The sequence below is a fragment of the Thunnus maccoyii genome, chromosome 14, assembly GCF_910596095.1.
Source record: "Thunnus maccoyii chromosome 14, fThuMac1.1, whole genome shotgun sequence".
In the NCBI taxonomy this organism is placed as follows: domain Eukaryota; kingdom Metazoa; phylum Chordata; class Actinopteri; order Scombriformes; family Scombridae; genus Thunnus; species Thunnus maccoyii.
In genome coordinates, this window is record NC_056546.1 from 22619429 (window position 1) to 22637644 (window position 18216).

General features: G+C 41.7%; 1 protein-coding gene across 2 annotated transcripts in view; it reads right to left on the bottom strand.

Moving 5' to 3' along the window:
• Positions 1 to 812: 812 nt before the first annotated feature.
• LOC121912265 (transmembrane protein 121) overlaps positions 813 to 18216 on the bottom strand; it is a 51582-nt gene continuing 34178 nt past the window's right edge. Inside the window, exons 2-3 of one of the 2 annotated variants that reach the window (XM_042434447.1) lie at positions 2857 to 2939; positions 813 to 2572 (exon numbers count right to left, since the gene is read on the bottom strand). In XM_042434447.1, coding sequence (XP_042290381.1) covers positions 1414 to 2367 — 954 coding nt within the window. In that variant the 5' untranslated portion in view covers positions 2368 to 2572; positions 2857 to 2939 and the 3' untranslated portion in view covers positions 813 to 1413. Of the gene's footprint in view, positions 2573 to 2856; positions 4241 to 18216 lie in introns of those variants that run through there. The other variant, XM_042434446.1, reaches the window with a different exon arrangement.

Consider the following 18216-nt stretch of genomic DNA (forward strand, 5'->3'; position numbering starts at 1 on the left):
TTCACCATCTGACCTTACTGCTCAGTTCATCTTTGCCTCCCTGGCTGTGTTAGCAATGGGCCGCCCAGGAAAGATTTGACTTCAAGCTGACATCTTTCTCTGCAGCTTATCTTCTGCTTTTGATCTCATTTTTTAAAAGAAAACATTAAAATGTCTCTGTTACTGAAAAGCAAAAAAAAAAAAAGAAAATCTGACTCAACTGGTGGTGATGAAGAAAAAAAAAGATTTCTGGAGGCAAAAAAGATTTGTCATCTTATAAGATATGATGTTTCTTGGCTGTTGTTAGGATTCACATCCCTAGACCAAAGTACCCATTTCGGTCTTTTGTGTGAGGAACAAAATGACAGTGCTTACTAAGATCTGCTGTTGCCACTAAGCACAAGAACAGATAGTCACTGAGTGCCTGAGGAGGATATTAAACAGGTTTGCTTATGTGGGAATCATTTATCCATCTGCAGAGTTACCCCTTGGCTGTGTACTCTATCCTATGGCTACTGCACCACATTCACCCTTTGCAGTGATCAAACACTGCTCATAACTGCAGAGATGTTGTTCCCGTCCTTGTTAATCACCCTCAAAACAACCAGGCAGGGTTGTAATGATCACACTCAAAATGAATGACATTGCAAAGGCACCACTTCAGCAATTAAGTAGTCTCTAATTGTAGATTGAACAGGGGGGAAAAAATCATTGTCTATTTTCTTTTGTAGCCCAGGTTAATTAAAGAACATTTGCTGAATTTTAATTAAAACGTGAAATATACTCAATTGGTCCAATAACTTTTAAGTGATTTCATGAAAACCCATTTTTTACAGAAGCCAGTGAAAGAGCAGGAACACCTTTATCTTGTACACAATACTTTATCAAAGAATCACATATAAAAACACACTTCGTTCAAGAGAAAGCTTTAACGGTTATTTTCATCTCGTTACTCTGATTCTCTCATTGGTTGCTCCTTCTGACTTTGACGTGTTAAAGCCCTCCACTACTAAGAACATTCGAGCGACAGAAATACACACCACAGCACACAGACCCTTAAGTTTAAGATTAGAATGTAACACGCACAATTCAAAAATATATCCTCTAATCTTGCAGTAGTTGCTTTTTTTTCTTTAGTACAATTAGAAAAAATACACAGTTAACTGAATTCACTGGGAGAAGGAGATGCTTTAACAAAGTCACAAAGTGATACTGTATTTTGCACCATTACAGCTTTGGACACAGCACTGCTCTATCCTCACTAAGTGTCTGCAATGTCTTATGTGCCATTAAGCATCAATGGAGATCATGATCTCCTGTGTGTTCACATGAGAGTTCACATGCCCTAAAAGGTGTGGAACATTGTGCCCTTCCAGTGTCCTGAGGGTCATATATATCCATATTGACATCTCCAGGATTCGCCTCACCATTCTGTCATGTGTGCTCACACGTTGTCACCTCGGGGAGGGGCGTCTGATCCTGCATGACCACCACTTGGGGAGGGGTGGGGGCAGGGCGAGCGTGGGCCACCGAGTTTTTCTGCAGCTCGACCCCAAAGGCAGGGGGAGCATTCTGCAACTGTCTCCTGTACTGCACAAAGCTGCAGGTCTTTAGGATGATGGCTAGGATGTTCTTTCCTATCAGGATCCCGGAGACCCTGGCGTCCCTGTACAGAATCATGTTCCCCCCGCGGATGAACAGGGTGATGATGTTGATGGTCACCAGGCTGAGGATGGGGTACAGGAGCATCTTGTGGGGCACGATGTTAATGCCCTGCATGCTGATTTCGCTCAAGGACACGCAGGGCAGAACGAGCAGCAGGATGTAGCAGTAGAAGAACATCAGGCCTTCAGCCCAGAGAGGTAGTCCCTTCTTCTGGGGCTCCCACAGGTTGGCTTGGATGTCCAGTATGTCCAGCAAGTCCACCACCACCCAGAAGAGACGGTTACGGATCTCCTCACGCTTCTTGAAGGCGCGGACGTACTCCATGTGGTCGATGGCCACCAGCACCACAAACAGCACTGGGATGCAAATGGAGAGCAGCAACGTTAGCGCCTTCCTGGCGAGAGCGTCCAGGCTCTTCCTGTCCGCCTTGTAATTTTGATACACAAAGTAGACCTTGATCTCCAGCACAAAGATGTAAAGGAACCAGAGGATCATGGCGTAGCCTCGCTTGGCTGTTCGCACCTCTGCGCCCACCCACACTGCCACATAACGCAATACAATTAGAAAGCAGATGTCTCCCACCATCACCATGATGCAGATGCCTATCTTACGGGGGCCGTGGTTCTGCTCCACCAGGTAGGCATCAATCAGAGCCATGCTGCTCATGATCAGGATGGTGGACAGGCACACGTGGGGCTTGTTGGTGGGAGGTGGGGGTACCATCCTTGCCTGGGCGAGAGGAGGAGGAGGAGTGTTGTTGAAGAGGGAGTGCAGAGGGTCCTCAGTTCATCCAGTGAGGAGGCAGATCAGATAGTGCTGCTAGACAGCGGTGTTCCCCTCCATTGCTTCTGCCTTGGCCGGAATCCAGGATGCATTAATAGGATTCACACAGATCACTTCAATCAATCTCCGCTTGTGCCCAAGCCACCTGCCGGGTAGACAGTACCCCTCATTTAGTAAATTATGTTCATTGGCAAATGGTCTGTAAACAAACAGGTCCACTATTGTGAAAATGAATAAATCTCAACATGTGTCCACCCTGAGAATCATTCATTAAATGCACAACAGTCAGTTAATCAATGAGTCAAGTAACAATTTCTGTTAACAGAGAAAAAAGCTGCAGCAATGTGTTCTCATTACAGATTCACTTTCGACATCCTTGTTTGCATACAAGCTTCAGCTTCAGAGATAAAAATCCTGCTGAATACTCACTTGTGTCCCTCTTTGTACTTTATCCTAATGACTGGCAGCGAGCGATCATCCATGAGACTGCACTGGGAGATCACAAAGCCCATCTGTAATCCACAGGAGAAGAAAGAGGAGAAAGCACAGGATCCTCTCCTTTTCTGACAGACGTAAATCCACCAGTCATGGATTTCTTTCTTTTTTTTTCTCAAGCGAAAGAGCAATCCCAAAATATTGCCGTCATAATCCACTTACTGCTCAGACTGAATCAGGAGGAGGCATCTTAATGGTCACAAAGACCGCTCTCAATTTCTGCGACTAAGAATAGAGGTTATTTTGTGTTGTGCTTACAGAGGCTTTAAAACCCCAACTTCAAAAAAAAGAAAGTTATTCTTAGTGGGAAAAATCTCTGCAGTAAGTCCTGCTTAAAAGAGAATTTCCTCTCCAGAAGTTTTCCTCTCCATCATCCAGCATCCATGGACAAAAAAATCTAACATTTGTGTTTTCCTGTGTCCCAGCCTGTAAGTTTTTGTGCTTCAGAAGTGGAAAAGGGGTTGTGGTGAATCTTTTAAAATGCAGCGAGTGTGTCCTTCCCCACTCAGCTGTGTACATGTGTGTTTTCCTGCGAGTGTGTGTGCGCGCAGGTTTCAGCTGTCTCCACGCTTCGTTGTCGCTATAAAATGCTGCCCCCCTGGCGAGATCCTGGATGCTGCGCCGTTTTCTCTCTCCTGCTCAAGCTGCTTTTTTGCCAGGGACAACAGGACCAACAGCGCCAGTGGATTCCCCTGTCTTCACTCAGCATGCTCTGCCAGCACCGCCAGCGCTGTGATACTCCAACGCCGCCCGCCTTTGCCCGTCTGTCTCTGTGTACTTTTCAGCCCTCTCTACAAAGTCAGAGATGCTCCTCTGGTGTGTTCAGAAACACTCCTGGGATTTTTTTTTTTCTTTCCTTCCTTCTCTCTCGCAGCTACCCTCCTCTTCCTTCTCCCTCTTCTGCTCAAGTAAAGGCACTTGCTGTGTGGAGGTGACGCTCAGCAGACCACAGCTGCAGAGAAGGGGAGAGAGAAAGAGGTAGAGAGAGAGAGAGAGAGAGAGAGAGAGAGGGAGAGACAGAACACTTTTCCAGGGGGTGGAGAAAGGCAGGGGGAGGGAAGACGAGCCAGCCTTTTGCAGCTTAGCTGAATGCACAACTTCTCTCTCTCACCCAGATATATTTTTTTTAACTCTCCCTCTCTTCTTTTCACATTGTGTCTAGTGCTGATATCCTGTTTTCTCAGGCTGTTTCTTTTTTGGCTCCCAGAAAAAAAAAAAAAAGCCCTGGTTTCCTTCCTCTATCAGAAGCCCATTAAGGCACCGTGCATTTTCTCTCCATCGGGTTGGAGGTGCAGAGATGAAAAGTGATCCAGAGTGGAGAAAAAAGGAGGGGGGGGGGGGGGGTGCTCTCCAGTATGGGATGTAGAAAGCCATCTTCCCAGCAGGCTGTGTGTCTGCAGTCTGGGGAGACATGGGGGGGGCGGGTTAGGGAGGGAGGGAGGGGTGAGGCGTGCAGTGGCTCCTCCTGACAGAGAGCCTTTCTATTGATCTACTGACAGAGCAGTGAATCAGGAGACTGAGATGGGGCCAGAGACCAAAAGAGATGAGGGGTAAAGGGAGATGGGGAGGTACAGATGTGGGGAGAGCAATTGAGAAAAGAAAAAAAAAAAGAAAAAGGGAGACGAGGAGGCCGAGTGACATAATGAGAGGAGAAAAAAAAAGAGAGTAGGAGATGTGCGAGGTGGGACTAAATGTCAAGGGAACATTTTTATCCACTGAGATGTATTAATGCCTGGACTGGAAGGTAATACTCATGCAAAAATGTATGAAGGTAAGAAAACATGGTTGGTGTGTTTGCACGGCCATATCGTGTGCTAACACCACTAGCTCTGTTTATCCAGCTGGGCCAATTAGTGATAATCTTTCCTCAGAGGAACCAAATTGCTTTCATTACTGTATGAAGCCATTCACTGCTCACTTCATGAATTGCACTTATTGAAGAGTCAAAAGTATTGATTTTACTATGCAGTGTGGCTGCGCTTTCCATCCAACTGCGTAATGACAACTAAACATAATTGCAATCAGTCACGCAGATTTGAAGTTTTGCAGTCATGAATGGATGTGGCTACAGATTTAGCAGCTGCAGATCAGCTGACAGCTGCCATCATGGCTGTTTATGACTTCCATCATCATGCCTTTATCATGGAAGCATATGAAGGGTTCATGTTTGAGAGATGAAGTCAAGCGAAACAACCGTTTGCCTTTTACAAAGCTGCTTTCTTATTGACTGTTTCCTCCGGTTTTATTGACTGTAATTGAGCCACGACAAGTGTGGTGATGAATTATATCCTCCTTTGCAAATTGTAAAGTTGGGATTCCTTCCACAATATTTCTTCACATCTTGCCGTTATGAAACACATGGCACATGGTTTCAATTCGACGCCAACTGCTGCTGAAATGTTACTGCAATACATTTAACAGATTGTTAGCGAAGGCGGCCTGGTGGTAAGAAAAATCGTTGCGTAATGAAAGGTCACAGGTCTGATCCCGGTGACAGGCAACAGAGCCCATTAACAGCCACGTGTCCTTGAGCCAGACAGTGAACTGCTACCTGCTCACACGTTTGTTCAAAGTCACTCTGGGTAACAGCATCAGCTAAACTCCTGGGTTGTAAATGTAAATGAGTGGCTGGCTTGTCTGTTCCACAAGGGAACAGCCCTGCGATTTTAATAGTTTCACTCCCCTAAAATCAGTATGGAAGATTGATACGGCACCTCTATAATCCACATTTGTTATTCCTCCCACAGCTCGTCCGCTAATCTATATTTTAGATCTTCATTTACATGCCTTTTGTGATATACAAAGGAGTCCGAGACTACGTTAACCTCTCCATTAAAAAGGGCAGTTTAACTTGGGTTTGGACTTTGAATCACATCTGCTGAATATCTTGATTTATACATGCTCAGCATTTCCCCTTTTGTCTACCTTCAGTCTGTGTTTATAATTCATGAGCGTAGAGGAAATCACATCACTGTCTCTTAAGGGTGTTGTCTCTTTTAGATGGGAGCTGATTTATGCACAGGTTTATGTTTTTTACAGTTAGGTGTCAAAGTTCTCAGTCCTGATTAATGTAATTATGCTGTCATATCAACACGGTGCTATATTTCATGATTTATGAGCTATCTGACAACAAAAGTACATCAAGGAGTCTTGTCTGTCCCCTTCTGCCCTCTCTCCTACGTCCATCAGGCTCTGCCTTCTACTGTCCTTGGCTCCCGGACAGGGACACTGCATCATCACTGTTCAGCTCCAGGCAGGCTAACACACAACAGATAGGAGACGATAAAACACCAGCCACATTCTCTATGAAATAAAGCATCTATAGAAAACAATCAGCAGGTTTGAAGTAAGGAATCCATGGAGTGGCTACGCTGTGACGTTCTCCTCCTGGCTTTTAGTTGTAAGGAAAATGGTTCAGAATGTTCCCTTGACAACCAAGTGCAGCAGCTTGAGAAACATGTTTTCTCATCTTGTCAGGGAAGATATCATGGGAGGATCTCAACACTGCAAGCTGCACCTTGAACTCAGCTTAAATAACGCATGAAATATGTTTTCTAAACATTGTAGAGGGAGTCAAAAAAAAAAACACAAAATGCACTTTTCCATCATAGTAAGAAAATTGTGCTTTCAAGCGCAGTTTCTCTTTTTGGCTGATTGCAATTGCTCGTTCAATCAGTAGCTTATTCTTCCTTTCCTGTTTCTATTTTCTGCTTTACTGTCAACAGCAATCTTTTTATTTTTGCAAGAAATCAGATGAGGGCTGTCTGTCTATAACAAACACAGCATGCACGTATGATGACATAAAACAGGACTTCTTGTGTACTGTGCAAATTTAGAACACACACACACACACATGCTTTTCTAACAAAATCCATGTTTATTGCATCAATGTTCCCCAGAGTGAGATTGAGAGGAGATATTAATGTGCACCTAAGTGCTGCAGGTAGTGGCATAATTATGAGGGTATGCATCAGTGAATGAATAGGCTGATTTGATTTCCTTTGTGTTTAGACTGCAGATGATTTACTTAAGAGTCAAGAGAGGAGCATGATTAATTTCGCTGTGATATGCCACGTAAAATCCAAACAGAAATACCTGCCAATTAAAATTATCATGAGATTTGTCACAGTGTTTCAAAACGAAACATGGGGGGAAACGTTAGTCTCCGCGTTTGTCATCATTGGACGAGCAGGGAGAGAGCAAGGAATCAAGTTTCAGTGTCACAACATTCAACATGTCATGATTTGCAGGTGTTGTTAATGGGAGGGAGGGATGGAGGGAGGGGTAAAAAAAAAAAAAAAAAAAAAAAGCAGCTGGACACAAACATGGATTAATTGCTTGGGTTTGGCAGCTGGGATTCAGTGTCAGCAAGTTGTGAAAAGATTGGGGGAATTTACATCACCAAAGACAATTTGTACATGAAGCATAACAGTGGAAATAGGACACATAAATCACATTAGCTGTAACCCTGAGTCTGCCATCGATTACCTGCAGGAAATCAAATGGGGGGCGTTAAGGCTTCCCATCCTTACACATCCCCATCAGGGTTCTAACATACCAAATGGGAAACATGAAGCGGACGGGCTAAGCTGTTCCCCATAGGGCTATTAGATCAGAGGGGGAGGGGATGGACTGTCCTCCGCCCACCAGACATTGATGCTGGAGGAGGTGCAGGTCATTTCAGCCCCTGTAGCTATGATGTTTAACTGTTGGTAAAGACGCGTATATGCTGGCTGGTTTGGCATGACATCAGCTCACATCTGAGACAAAGGAGAGTAGACTGTTTTTACAGAGGGCTGATGACTACAAAGCAGATCTGCATCTAACTGTATTTGAATTTGATTGATCTTGTTCAGAGTCCCATGTGGGTGGGATGTGCAACAGAGAGGAAGAGAGTGATTGCCACATTATTTCGACAATCACGGGAAATCAACTGAGAGACTTTTTAATATACATTTATGCATATGACAAACCTAAACCTCCGCTTTAGCGTTCCACACAGAGACAAACGCTGAGAATTATTTGCAAAAACATTTAACACATCCACGTGAAAGCAACGAAACTCAAAAGTTCAAGCTACTGTTGTTATATAATGTAACGAGGCGGTTCTTATGTCTCTCCAAATGCTACCTTACACAGAAAACACAGCGAGCGACAGAGCTTATGATTACTGCTCACGAGCGCAGATTTGTTTTTATATAAGCCTCCCCCAGTGTGAGAACAGGTGGGGGGGGGAGGGGGGGCACTACAATGCATCATCTCTCCTGGCTCATAATACCTTTTAGTCTGAAACACACAGCTTTGGACATGCAAGATGAAACACATGTAAATAATATTTCCCACCGCGGTCTGTCCAGCACAAAGACTCTCAAAGAAAAAAGAGGTAGATTCACTTGACATCAATAATTAAAGAGACATGACGCGGATTGATGTGAGGTTCAGTGAAAAAGTTCAATCGCTTCACTGTGTGTATCAGCAGTCAGAGAACACTCTTTATTAAAAAGGAAATATAGCGGCCTGGGACTTTCTTTTACAAGTAGGAGTCATGTAGGTGTTTCCTCTGGGGCGTAAAATTTAAGTATTTAGTGAAAACAAAATCTACTGCCATCTGTGACAGCCGCATTAAGTATTTATCCAGCCCTGCTAATGACAAAGCTTGTGTTGGCACGTAGTCGACACAAATAATCATAATCACATCCTCACATTATCACAATAAAGACAAGTAAGCAAGCTAATTAGAGGAGAGGTCCAACAAAAAATCCTCAAGTGAGAAGATGTCAGCATTCAAAATATACTGTTGTTGTAATGATGCTTTGAAATATTTTGTCTTTAGAGCAAACTGTTTAGCGCTGCCACTCAGTGACTCATAGCAACACGATCCACCGCTGAGCAGCTGAAAATGCAAGAAGGGTTAGGAGGCGGGGGGGGTGGGGGAGGTGGGAAGGGGGTGAGAGGGTTTTGAAATCCAGATGGGAAGGGAGGTTTGAGTCGAAAACAGGTGAGAAAGTGAGTTTTAAAACGGCAGGAATTTCTACACCCGATGAGGTGATTGTTGAGATGTTGGCTCTGAATACTCCTCTGCACAAAGCTACTACATATGCAGGTAGATAAATGCCAGAAAATGTTTATTGCCTCTTAAACGTTGATACAATCTTTGGAAAAAACAGGAATTCATATGACTTTATGAATATTGCAGGTGCTTCTTTTGAAACTTTCACATTAATATGTGCAGTTGGATTCTCCCACTGGCAATTTCCCTTTATTTACAGTAAATACTGAGATGATAGCGGCAGTGGAGTTAGTGTAGCACTGGGATGCTATATTTTGATGAGCTAATTAAGCAGCACATTCTCTTAAAAGGCTTTTTGTTAACCTGTCTACACCACTCATCCGTGGAATAAATTTTGATGGACTCTGTTGAGTGACTAAAAGATCAGAACAGATTGTAAGAAACTGAAAATAAAAACAGCGGAGGTTCTCTGCCAGTATTAATGACTGTGACTCTTTCAATGAAATGAATGAGGTTACAAGTTCCCTTTCAGTTTCTCCATGAATCTTCTTTTTTGCCAGTAAATGAAACATGGAGCTGTGAAAGGAAAAGTCACCGTATTATCATAAAGACAAACAACACACTGGAAGCAACTGGAGGTGTGCTCTAATAGGCTCAGTGTAGGACAGTGATTTGTCTGCAGCCTTATTAGACTTGAAATCATTGATGAATTTTCTGTTTATGCAGGCCCCTGTGTGCGGTTTCCTCAGTCTGATTAATTGAATACAGAGCAACTGTGATGTGGCCATTTACCCATAAAAAAAATATTTGCATGCTCCCTTGAGAATGTTCGTGTGTACACAGAAATGCATAGCATTAATTAAACCGTCCACAATCATAACTAAAAGGGAAGATTAAAAAAAAACTTCTACTGCTTTGCCTCTTTGCCAAGGTCATTTTGTTTGAGCCTTAATGGAGCAACAGAGTAATTACGCACACAGCACTATTACTTATGTTTTCTTTTCTCGTTGCTGCATAGTCATGTTGGGTAAACGTCATTTTTTTATGCATGAGGTCTGAGGTGATTACCGTTAGTACAAGCCCAGTAGCTAAAAAAAAAAATCTGCTGGACTTAAAATAAATATCAGGAACTTTAAGAAGTGAGATTCACAAAACTAAAAACATCAGTTTCATGCAGGCAAACGATGACCGCCCGCTTGCATCATTATGTTTATTCTGAGGGTGACGGTGGACAAGAGGCTAAGATAATGTTGTCTTCACAGAATGTTCAGGCTATGTGTTGCTTCCGCTTTGAAAGCACTGAGCCGGGTTGTGCCTTGATCCACATGTAAATTTTCCAGTGGCATGTTTCCCAACTCTCCTCACAGGGGACCTGGCTAATTTAGGGAGGTAGTTTATAAATGCCAGATACTGCACAGCCCCTGTTCACCTTAACTCCCGAAGACTACTGCTTAGTTTGCTTAATGAGGCAGAAATGTGTGTGTGCGCTTCTGAATTTGCTTATTTCTTTGTTTGTTGAGCGTAGAGAGGTTAAACTTGATGAGATAAACTTTGAGTCCACTGGGGAAACTTTATCTTGCACGCTGCTATTGTTATGAAAGTATTATCAACAATCATGTGGCAGGTATATCCGCTACTTTCGTGTAGTGCCAGAACTTAAGCTGTCAAAACAAGTCTGGCTGACAAGAATACAGCATATTTCTGATATGTAACTGCTTGACAATAACTCAGCTTACTGGGGAGCAAAACATGTTAGCAGTGTGTGCTATCCTGTCTCCAGAGTTTTTCCAAGACGCGGCACTTGGTAAATGGCTGCATTAATGTTGCACCATGACTGACAGTACCCATTAATCACCCAGTGTGTGGAGGATGGGTTTGTTTTATAATCATTATAGCTTTTAACATTGTACATGTATTGTAAAATCTATGCATGGTAGTAATGAGCTGGGGTAGATGAGGAACATTAGCAAGGTCGTAAATCAACTCTGACTGATCGGAGATACAGAAATCTGTAGACCTTCGTTTTCAAGTTAAATGACTGTTTGCTAAACCCTGCCTCTAGACAGCGACTGTCCAATCACAGCTTAGCAACCGTACAGTAACTAGGCACGGCAGGTCTGTCAAGCTATGTCGAAGTGGTGTGTAAGGGGCTGTAGTAAGAGAGATACTGTGCATGTAAAGAGTTTGGAGGGGAAGTGAATTAAACAGTGTGTTTGTCTGCCCTAACATAAGCTGTAATCAATAGCATGTCTGGCTAACTATTTTACTGCCTACAGTAGTAATCGATCGTTACTTCAAAAGTTAAGGAGCACAGCATTAACTAACTATATTAGTTATAGGCTTACATGTTACATTACTACTAGTTCATCCACTGTGTATTTCCCCACTGTGCAGCTCATTTGGGGAAGTTTACACTCCAGCATTCCCAGCCAGCGTTACCCGAGACAGCGTTATGCCAAAAACACTGGTTAGTCCTCATCCTGAAAGCTTTTTCTCGTGTGGAAATAAGCTAGCAGTCAAAGAGGGTTATGTAAGAACCTTTTTTCATCTGTTTTTATATTATGCTTCTAATACTAGGGTTAGATCTACACTGCAATACAAGAACCAACAACAGTCATTTCAGCCTAAATGCTAGATTGACAGTTGTTGGCTTGAAAAGAGGAGCGGGCATTTTTATACCTCTGTCTGAGAATTCAAGTGTTAAATCTGCCACTGTTATCATTGTAATCAGCACATGCCGTGCGAGAATTGAAAGCTTGACAAGCTTGGCAACAACTATTTAGAGAGCCAGGCTTAGTGAGAGGTCAGAACTGTGCAGCTCATAGGAAACACTGGTTTGATGAATTATAAATACAGTAGATATGTGATTAGCAGACTTCTAGTTTGTTTCTGATCCACCATAACTAATATCAGATGAGAACAACCAACCTAATTGGAATATGTAAAATGTTTCATGCATCATCTCTGAGGCTGAGCTGACTTCACACCACCTACAGGAGAGGATTAACTGTTTGGAGATGAACCTCCATCTTCCTGATAACACTCCACCCTGCTTCTGGCTTTAACAGGTGAAATGATTAATGGGTCAACCAATTTAATTTAAAGAGGCCAATATTAGGTTATCTGTGATGGTCATCAACATCGACTGCAGTCTCTAGCCTGTGATTATTGATAGCAAAAGTCATATTTTCAGAAAAGAAAAAAAAAGATAGCTAAATAGGGCAGAAATGCAATAGAAAGACAGCAAGGAGATAATATATCACCATGCAAAATATTGTAGAAATATTTCTCTTTTATGTGCCTTTTTGGCTTGAGAATGAAATGTGCTCGCTGGCTTGTACTGTAGCACCATCCTCCATCGTTAAGCAGGAGGAGAAGACGCAGGACGGTGGGGGGAGGAGGCAGAGATTGGGAGTGCTTTGAAATTCCAATGGGCAGGGAGATTTGGTTCCAAAACAGAGTAGTCAGTGAGTTTTCGGAAAGCCAGAAATTTGTGTTGTGTAATTCCAGCGAGGGAGGACGGAGTGAGGGAATAGGAGGAGGAGGAGAGGGGAGTTTGTTCCAAAATGGAGTGGAGGCTCGAGAGTGAGATTCCAAACGACTCCAGCAGCTAGAATCAGCAGGTCTCAGCTGCCGGCCAGGTAACCACTGAGTTAATGATGTTAATTAACAACCTTAGAGATCCATGCAGATATATTACGGTCAACAAGATACAAAAAAACCTGCATTGATGCACCTTTTGACTGCAAAATTCCAAAATGTTTTCCTTTGGATCAAAAGATTCAGCAAACACCAGCACTGTCCCAGTTGAGACACAGAAGTAAAACATTTAATTTGGCAAAGAGTTATTCAAGATGCATGAATCACTTTTCTCAGTGAAAATGTGCCACCGCTACTCAAAACAATGTATTTGGGTCAGTCAGTACTCACAGTCCTGTGAGAGGCAGAGGGACGCCACCCAAAGGCACCCGCACTCTGAGGCGCCCATAAACATTACCAGTGCGCTCATATTTAAATGAATTGAAAATGAGATGGAAGCTGGGCCAATGCAGCAATTTCGACCACCCATCACAATCTCCATTGTATCATGCCAGAAGCATTTGGTGCTGGCTAGATAAAGGAAAATGAGATAGATACACATGGAACAAAAGGAGAAAAACCAGATAGTCTGTTAGGAGAAACCTGCTTTGATGAGGTGTGTTTAAACTATATACAATGACTGACAAGAGAATTAGAAGACTTATTCACTAACACACTTTCTGCTAAAGCTATTTTTTTTGAGAGAGATGGGTGCTATTGTTTCAGCTATTGTGTCTGAGTTTTGCAAGAGGCGTGTAGTCCTGCTTTATAAGGAGGAGAGGCGGAGGAGATACACAAGAAAAAACCAGTCATCAGAGCACTATTTGAACACCTTGTTTGAGCCCAAAAGATGCAGAAGGGAGGGAGGGTGGAATTGTAAAGGAGGTCTGCCCTACATTTGTGAGTTTCTAATGCTCAAAATGATGCCGAAGGGGAGCACAGGCTAGTCTGCCCTGCAGTTAATACAGAAACCATTTCCTTTTTTCATGATCCCTCCAGCTCCAAAAAGAACCTCATTTTGGTCTCATTTCATTGAAGAAGAAGAAAAAAAAAAAACCTTCATGAGATATTTGAGTTTGCTTCAACTACAGTATTTCATCCAGAAATAGAAGCGTCTGAGCGTGTCCTCAATCCAAGTCTCCCCAGGACACCGCTCCCCTCACTGACACTTTGAAGGGCTTTTTTGTTACATCAAATGGCCTGAAGGGAAGGATCCTCCCGCCCTGCGTGGAAGATGGCGGCTCTTTGTCTGGCTGGACTCCCCAGTTTTCACATATTGTTTTCAGTGACTGAGTTGTTGGGAGGAAAGTCAGCGTGAAAAGCCCTCTTCTCTGCCTCCATCTTGGCTCTTAGATGGAGAGTGTGGAGAGGTATGTGTTTACTGCACAGGCGGACAGGAGGAGCACTGAATAGATTTATTCACAGCTTTTGTTTCTCTGCACAGAGCTGCACAGCAGAGGCTGAAATAGCTTTGAGGCTCTGTATGCTTTAGATTAAAGTTGGTGTTTTACTTATACATTTGCTTTACAATCTACAGCGAGATACTTTCAGGTGTTTCATAAAATATGTACAGTGTGACATCTGCTTAGCATTTATTTTATGAATTACAGAGCAACTTCAATTCATGTGGCACCAGCGTTGTATGAAAACTAACATCTTCATGATCCCTGGAGTGAGGTAGGAGTGATCAAATTTTTCGAGTCAAAAACATCAGAGAGGCCTTCTTGTTATGTATGATCTATAATGGGCCCACCTCTGCTCTGAAGAACTCTTCTTGCCAAGTGCAAATGTGCATTAAGCGTAAATCACATAACTTCAGAGTGGCTTTTAGCACCTCCTCACCATCTGCTAATTCTCTAAGTGTTGGATGAGGGAACCGAGCCATTAAAAGTGCTGTATATACTGTAATAATGTTTTATTTTGCTCAATTAAACACTAAACTCATTGTGACTTTACATATCCACTCACATCTCTTGGGTTTTGTTTTTTTTACATTTTTGCAAAAGCGAGATAAGTAAATTGCAGCTCAGAGCCCTGCCTCCTCCTCCTCCTCCTCCTCCCCGCCACCTTCATCATAACCAGCTCACGTTCGGTTCAACAAGCTCAAATCATTCAGTTCTTCGAATTAAGATCCATTGTTCGCCAGAGACCTCCCCACAGTTGTTTAACCGCCATCAGAGGAAATTATACACTGCCTTCATGAGATTATCCACAATCAGGACATCATAGTATTTACACAATGGGGTCCTTTGTTGGTCCTGTTCTTTTGGACAGTTGATGTCAAAGATTAAAATAATTCTTACAGTAATAATTCTTGTCAGAAACCATTTTGTGAAACCACTACTTGTCTGCTTGACACCTTTATGTGATTTGTGGTAAGCACAGTTTATTTAAAGTAAGAAAAATATGACTTGGAGGGACATTTTCCTTCAGGGCTCAACAAGTTACACCTCCAATGAGGTTTTATGTCACACACTTATGGATGCTGTCATTGTTGAATGCTCAGAAATAAGCAGTTAACAAATACAGTAGATATACAACATGGACAGAAAACCCTGGTGTCATGTTTTAGTAAAATCAATCAAAGAAAGGCTCCATGTAAAAATACATGGTGATGTACTTGTTAGCATGGAGGTGTGGCAGGACAAATTTGATTCATTCACTTTAAAGTATTGGCTACAAATTATAGATGCAGGGATCAACACCTAAAGTATCCATACAATAAAAGTCTCACATTTACAGCACGGTATTGCTGCCACCATGACAAAAAAAATTGCTCAATTTCTATCAAGAAAATGTCTTGTTTTAATAAGGAAACTTTCTCATTATAATAAAAACGTACCTTGTTATAATGAGAAAACTTTCTCATTTGAAGGAGAGAAACTTTCTTATTATAACAAGATAATTTTTCTCATAAGAAACATAATTTATTATAGTATGAAAATTATGCAGAACATTGCTACTCTTTATTTGCTCAAGAGCTTGCAGAAAAATTATGATATTAATTGCAGCTGGATCTCATCTTATGAAAAATGACAGACAGGTAGAAACAGGTTTTATTATAATATTCCAGGGGATAATAACTGTGTGCTCACTACATTTCACTCACTGTTAATGAGAAACTGCTAAAGTTAAAGGACTGACAAAAGCACAGCCAAGCACTGTTTTAACTGCTTTTCACTTTGTCACTGATTGGAGAGAATCCATGTAACTTACATGCTGGTGCGCATGCCTGTTACCATGGTTACACTGTATACACCTTCACAGTTCACATCTAGAAGGTGGATTTAATGGTAATTCATATAAATTTCACGCGTTTGTTTCACACCAGACTGAACTAGATGGGTTGTTATCAGCATGCAGACACTCTGTGTCTCTATTGGAGAAAGAATCAAGCTCATGTTTGTCACATAAGAAAACTTTATCATTATAATGAATTTTGTCATAAGGAAATACATTTTCTTGTTATAACGAGAAAATATGTTGTTTTAATGAGAACGTTTTCTCATTAAATCGAGATACTGAGAAAATATTTTTGGGCATGCACTGATTCTCTGCTTCAGCTTGCATGTGTGATCACCTCATTAGTTTAGAGAATTCACACAACAAACATTTGTTATTTACCACAAAAACTATCTTTTGTTTTAACATGCATGTGATCAAGTAATTAACTGAGCATAGCAAAAACAAATTGTGTCTTATGTTTGGCAAATCACAGAGTGGTATGAGAATGTTCTCAGAAGTAGTCCATTAATGATGCATTCACCTCATAAATAACACATTGCTCTTCTATAGTCAAAAGTATACATATCTGTATCTATAGCAGTTATTCCAGCCCTAGTATTAAATCTAATATTGTTATTCTATTAAGTTATTAAGCCAGTCAAGTTCTAAAATGTTTTGGCCACACTTACAAATCCTAAATGTATATCCTATAGCAACACATCAAAACATTTTACATGAACATTTACACATTTTCATCTGGTGAGCTGATAGTTGATGACTTCTCACACTTGTTCCCACAACTTGCTATATGATGATTTTACTGCCCATAAATGTGAACAGACAAAAACTACATTGTAATGGCAGATCTAATCATTTGTAATCTGTGATTTTGTAATTTGGTAAGTGATTGAAGCTGCATAATCCACGCTAAGATGTGTCTCCATCCATCCATCCATCCATTGTCTATACCGTCTTATCCTCTGCAGGGTTGCTAGGCGCAAACTTACACCCCAGAGAGGGAGCCTGTCTAACAACCACTCACAATTACACTGACAGACTTCTTGCTATGAGGCAACAGTTAAGCACTACCACTGTGTGGATATTGAAAAATATCACTAAAAATGGAGCCATGCTGAGCCACTGCATCATGTTTTTTAAAAAATGAGACAAACGTGTTGCTTTCTGTGCTGATATTTTATCATTACTAATATCCATGCCAATGCTAATAATTCTCATCTTGTTTGTTTCACTCAAATTTCTCCTGAGTGTCTGGGAGACGAGACAATCTGGTTAAGCTTGTGGTCACCTTTAATAAGTAAAGACGTTAAATATTTGAATGATAATAATCATGCAGCATTTATGTGAGTAGCCTGTCAAAATTAATGTGGAGTCAGATTAAGGCCAGACAAATCTCAGCAGACGGGGTTGAAAACTGACTGCTCGCTGACAACAAATGTAAAGAGGTAAATAGTTCATGGGAATATATCCAATTTGGTGTAACTTGTGTGATATTGCAGCATGGACATCTGAAGTGGCTCTCCTCTCAGTCCACACTGGCGACACATAATGGAACATTACTTATTTTGATTAACACAGCATAATTCAGGGTGTCCCACCGACTAGAATCTGCACTTTAGAATCCTGCACGTCTGACTCATGCATAAGCAAGTAGATGAAAACATAAAACACAAACATCAGCAATACGTCTGAGTAAAGGGTAATTAATCAAGCAGCCATTTATATCCACATGACCTATATGAATATTGATAATTCTCATTTAAAAATGGCATATTTTGAAAAAGCTGAATTGGACCGAGGCAAAAGGATGAGTACGAATTTTACCTGAAAGCAGCGGGGCATAGCAGGAAGTAGGGATCAAGGGACGAGTGCTCAGTCATTCCATAATCCAAAGACTATCCAGCAACTGCACAGCAGGGTCATGGAGGGCGGAGCGGGCGTCATCAACCCCCCCACCCACCACCACCCCTCCGACTCCCTCTCGCCTCAGCCTCTATTACTCCATCTCTGTTTTTAGCATGGAGATGTCATCCACTGTGGAATCAATTTCTCCACTGGCGGTTCAGGTCCATCTACATTTTTCAATTCATTTATACTCATTACCAGGAAATAGCCAGAGGCAGAAGCAATTTAAGCACCTGTAATATAAAGCCCTCAAAATCATTTCTTGTCACACTATTTTGGTTTTGAATTGATGTCATCAGCAATCAGGGGAAATGGAACATTTGCGATTGTTGTGGTCACCAGCAAACATGGAAGAGTGGCAAGTCATGAATAGTAATCCTGTATGACGCTCATTGTTATTTACCAAAGACTCTGCAATACCAAAGAAATGTTTTATTCTTTTGTAAATTTGACTTCAAATGCTCTTATTTTCCTAAATGCACATGATGGCTATTCATATCAGTGGATGAACACGTTTAGTATTATGGAAGTACTTTAAATCTATGAGTAAAGGCAGT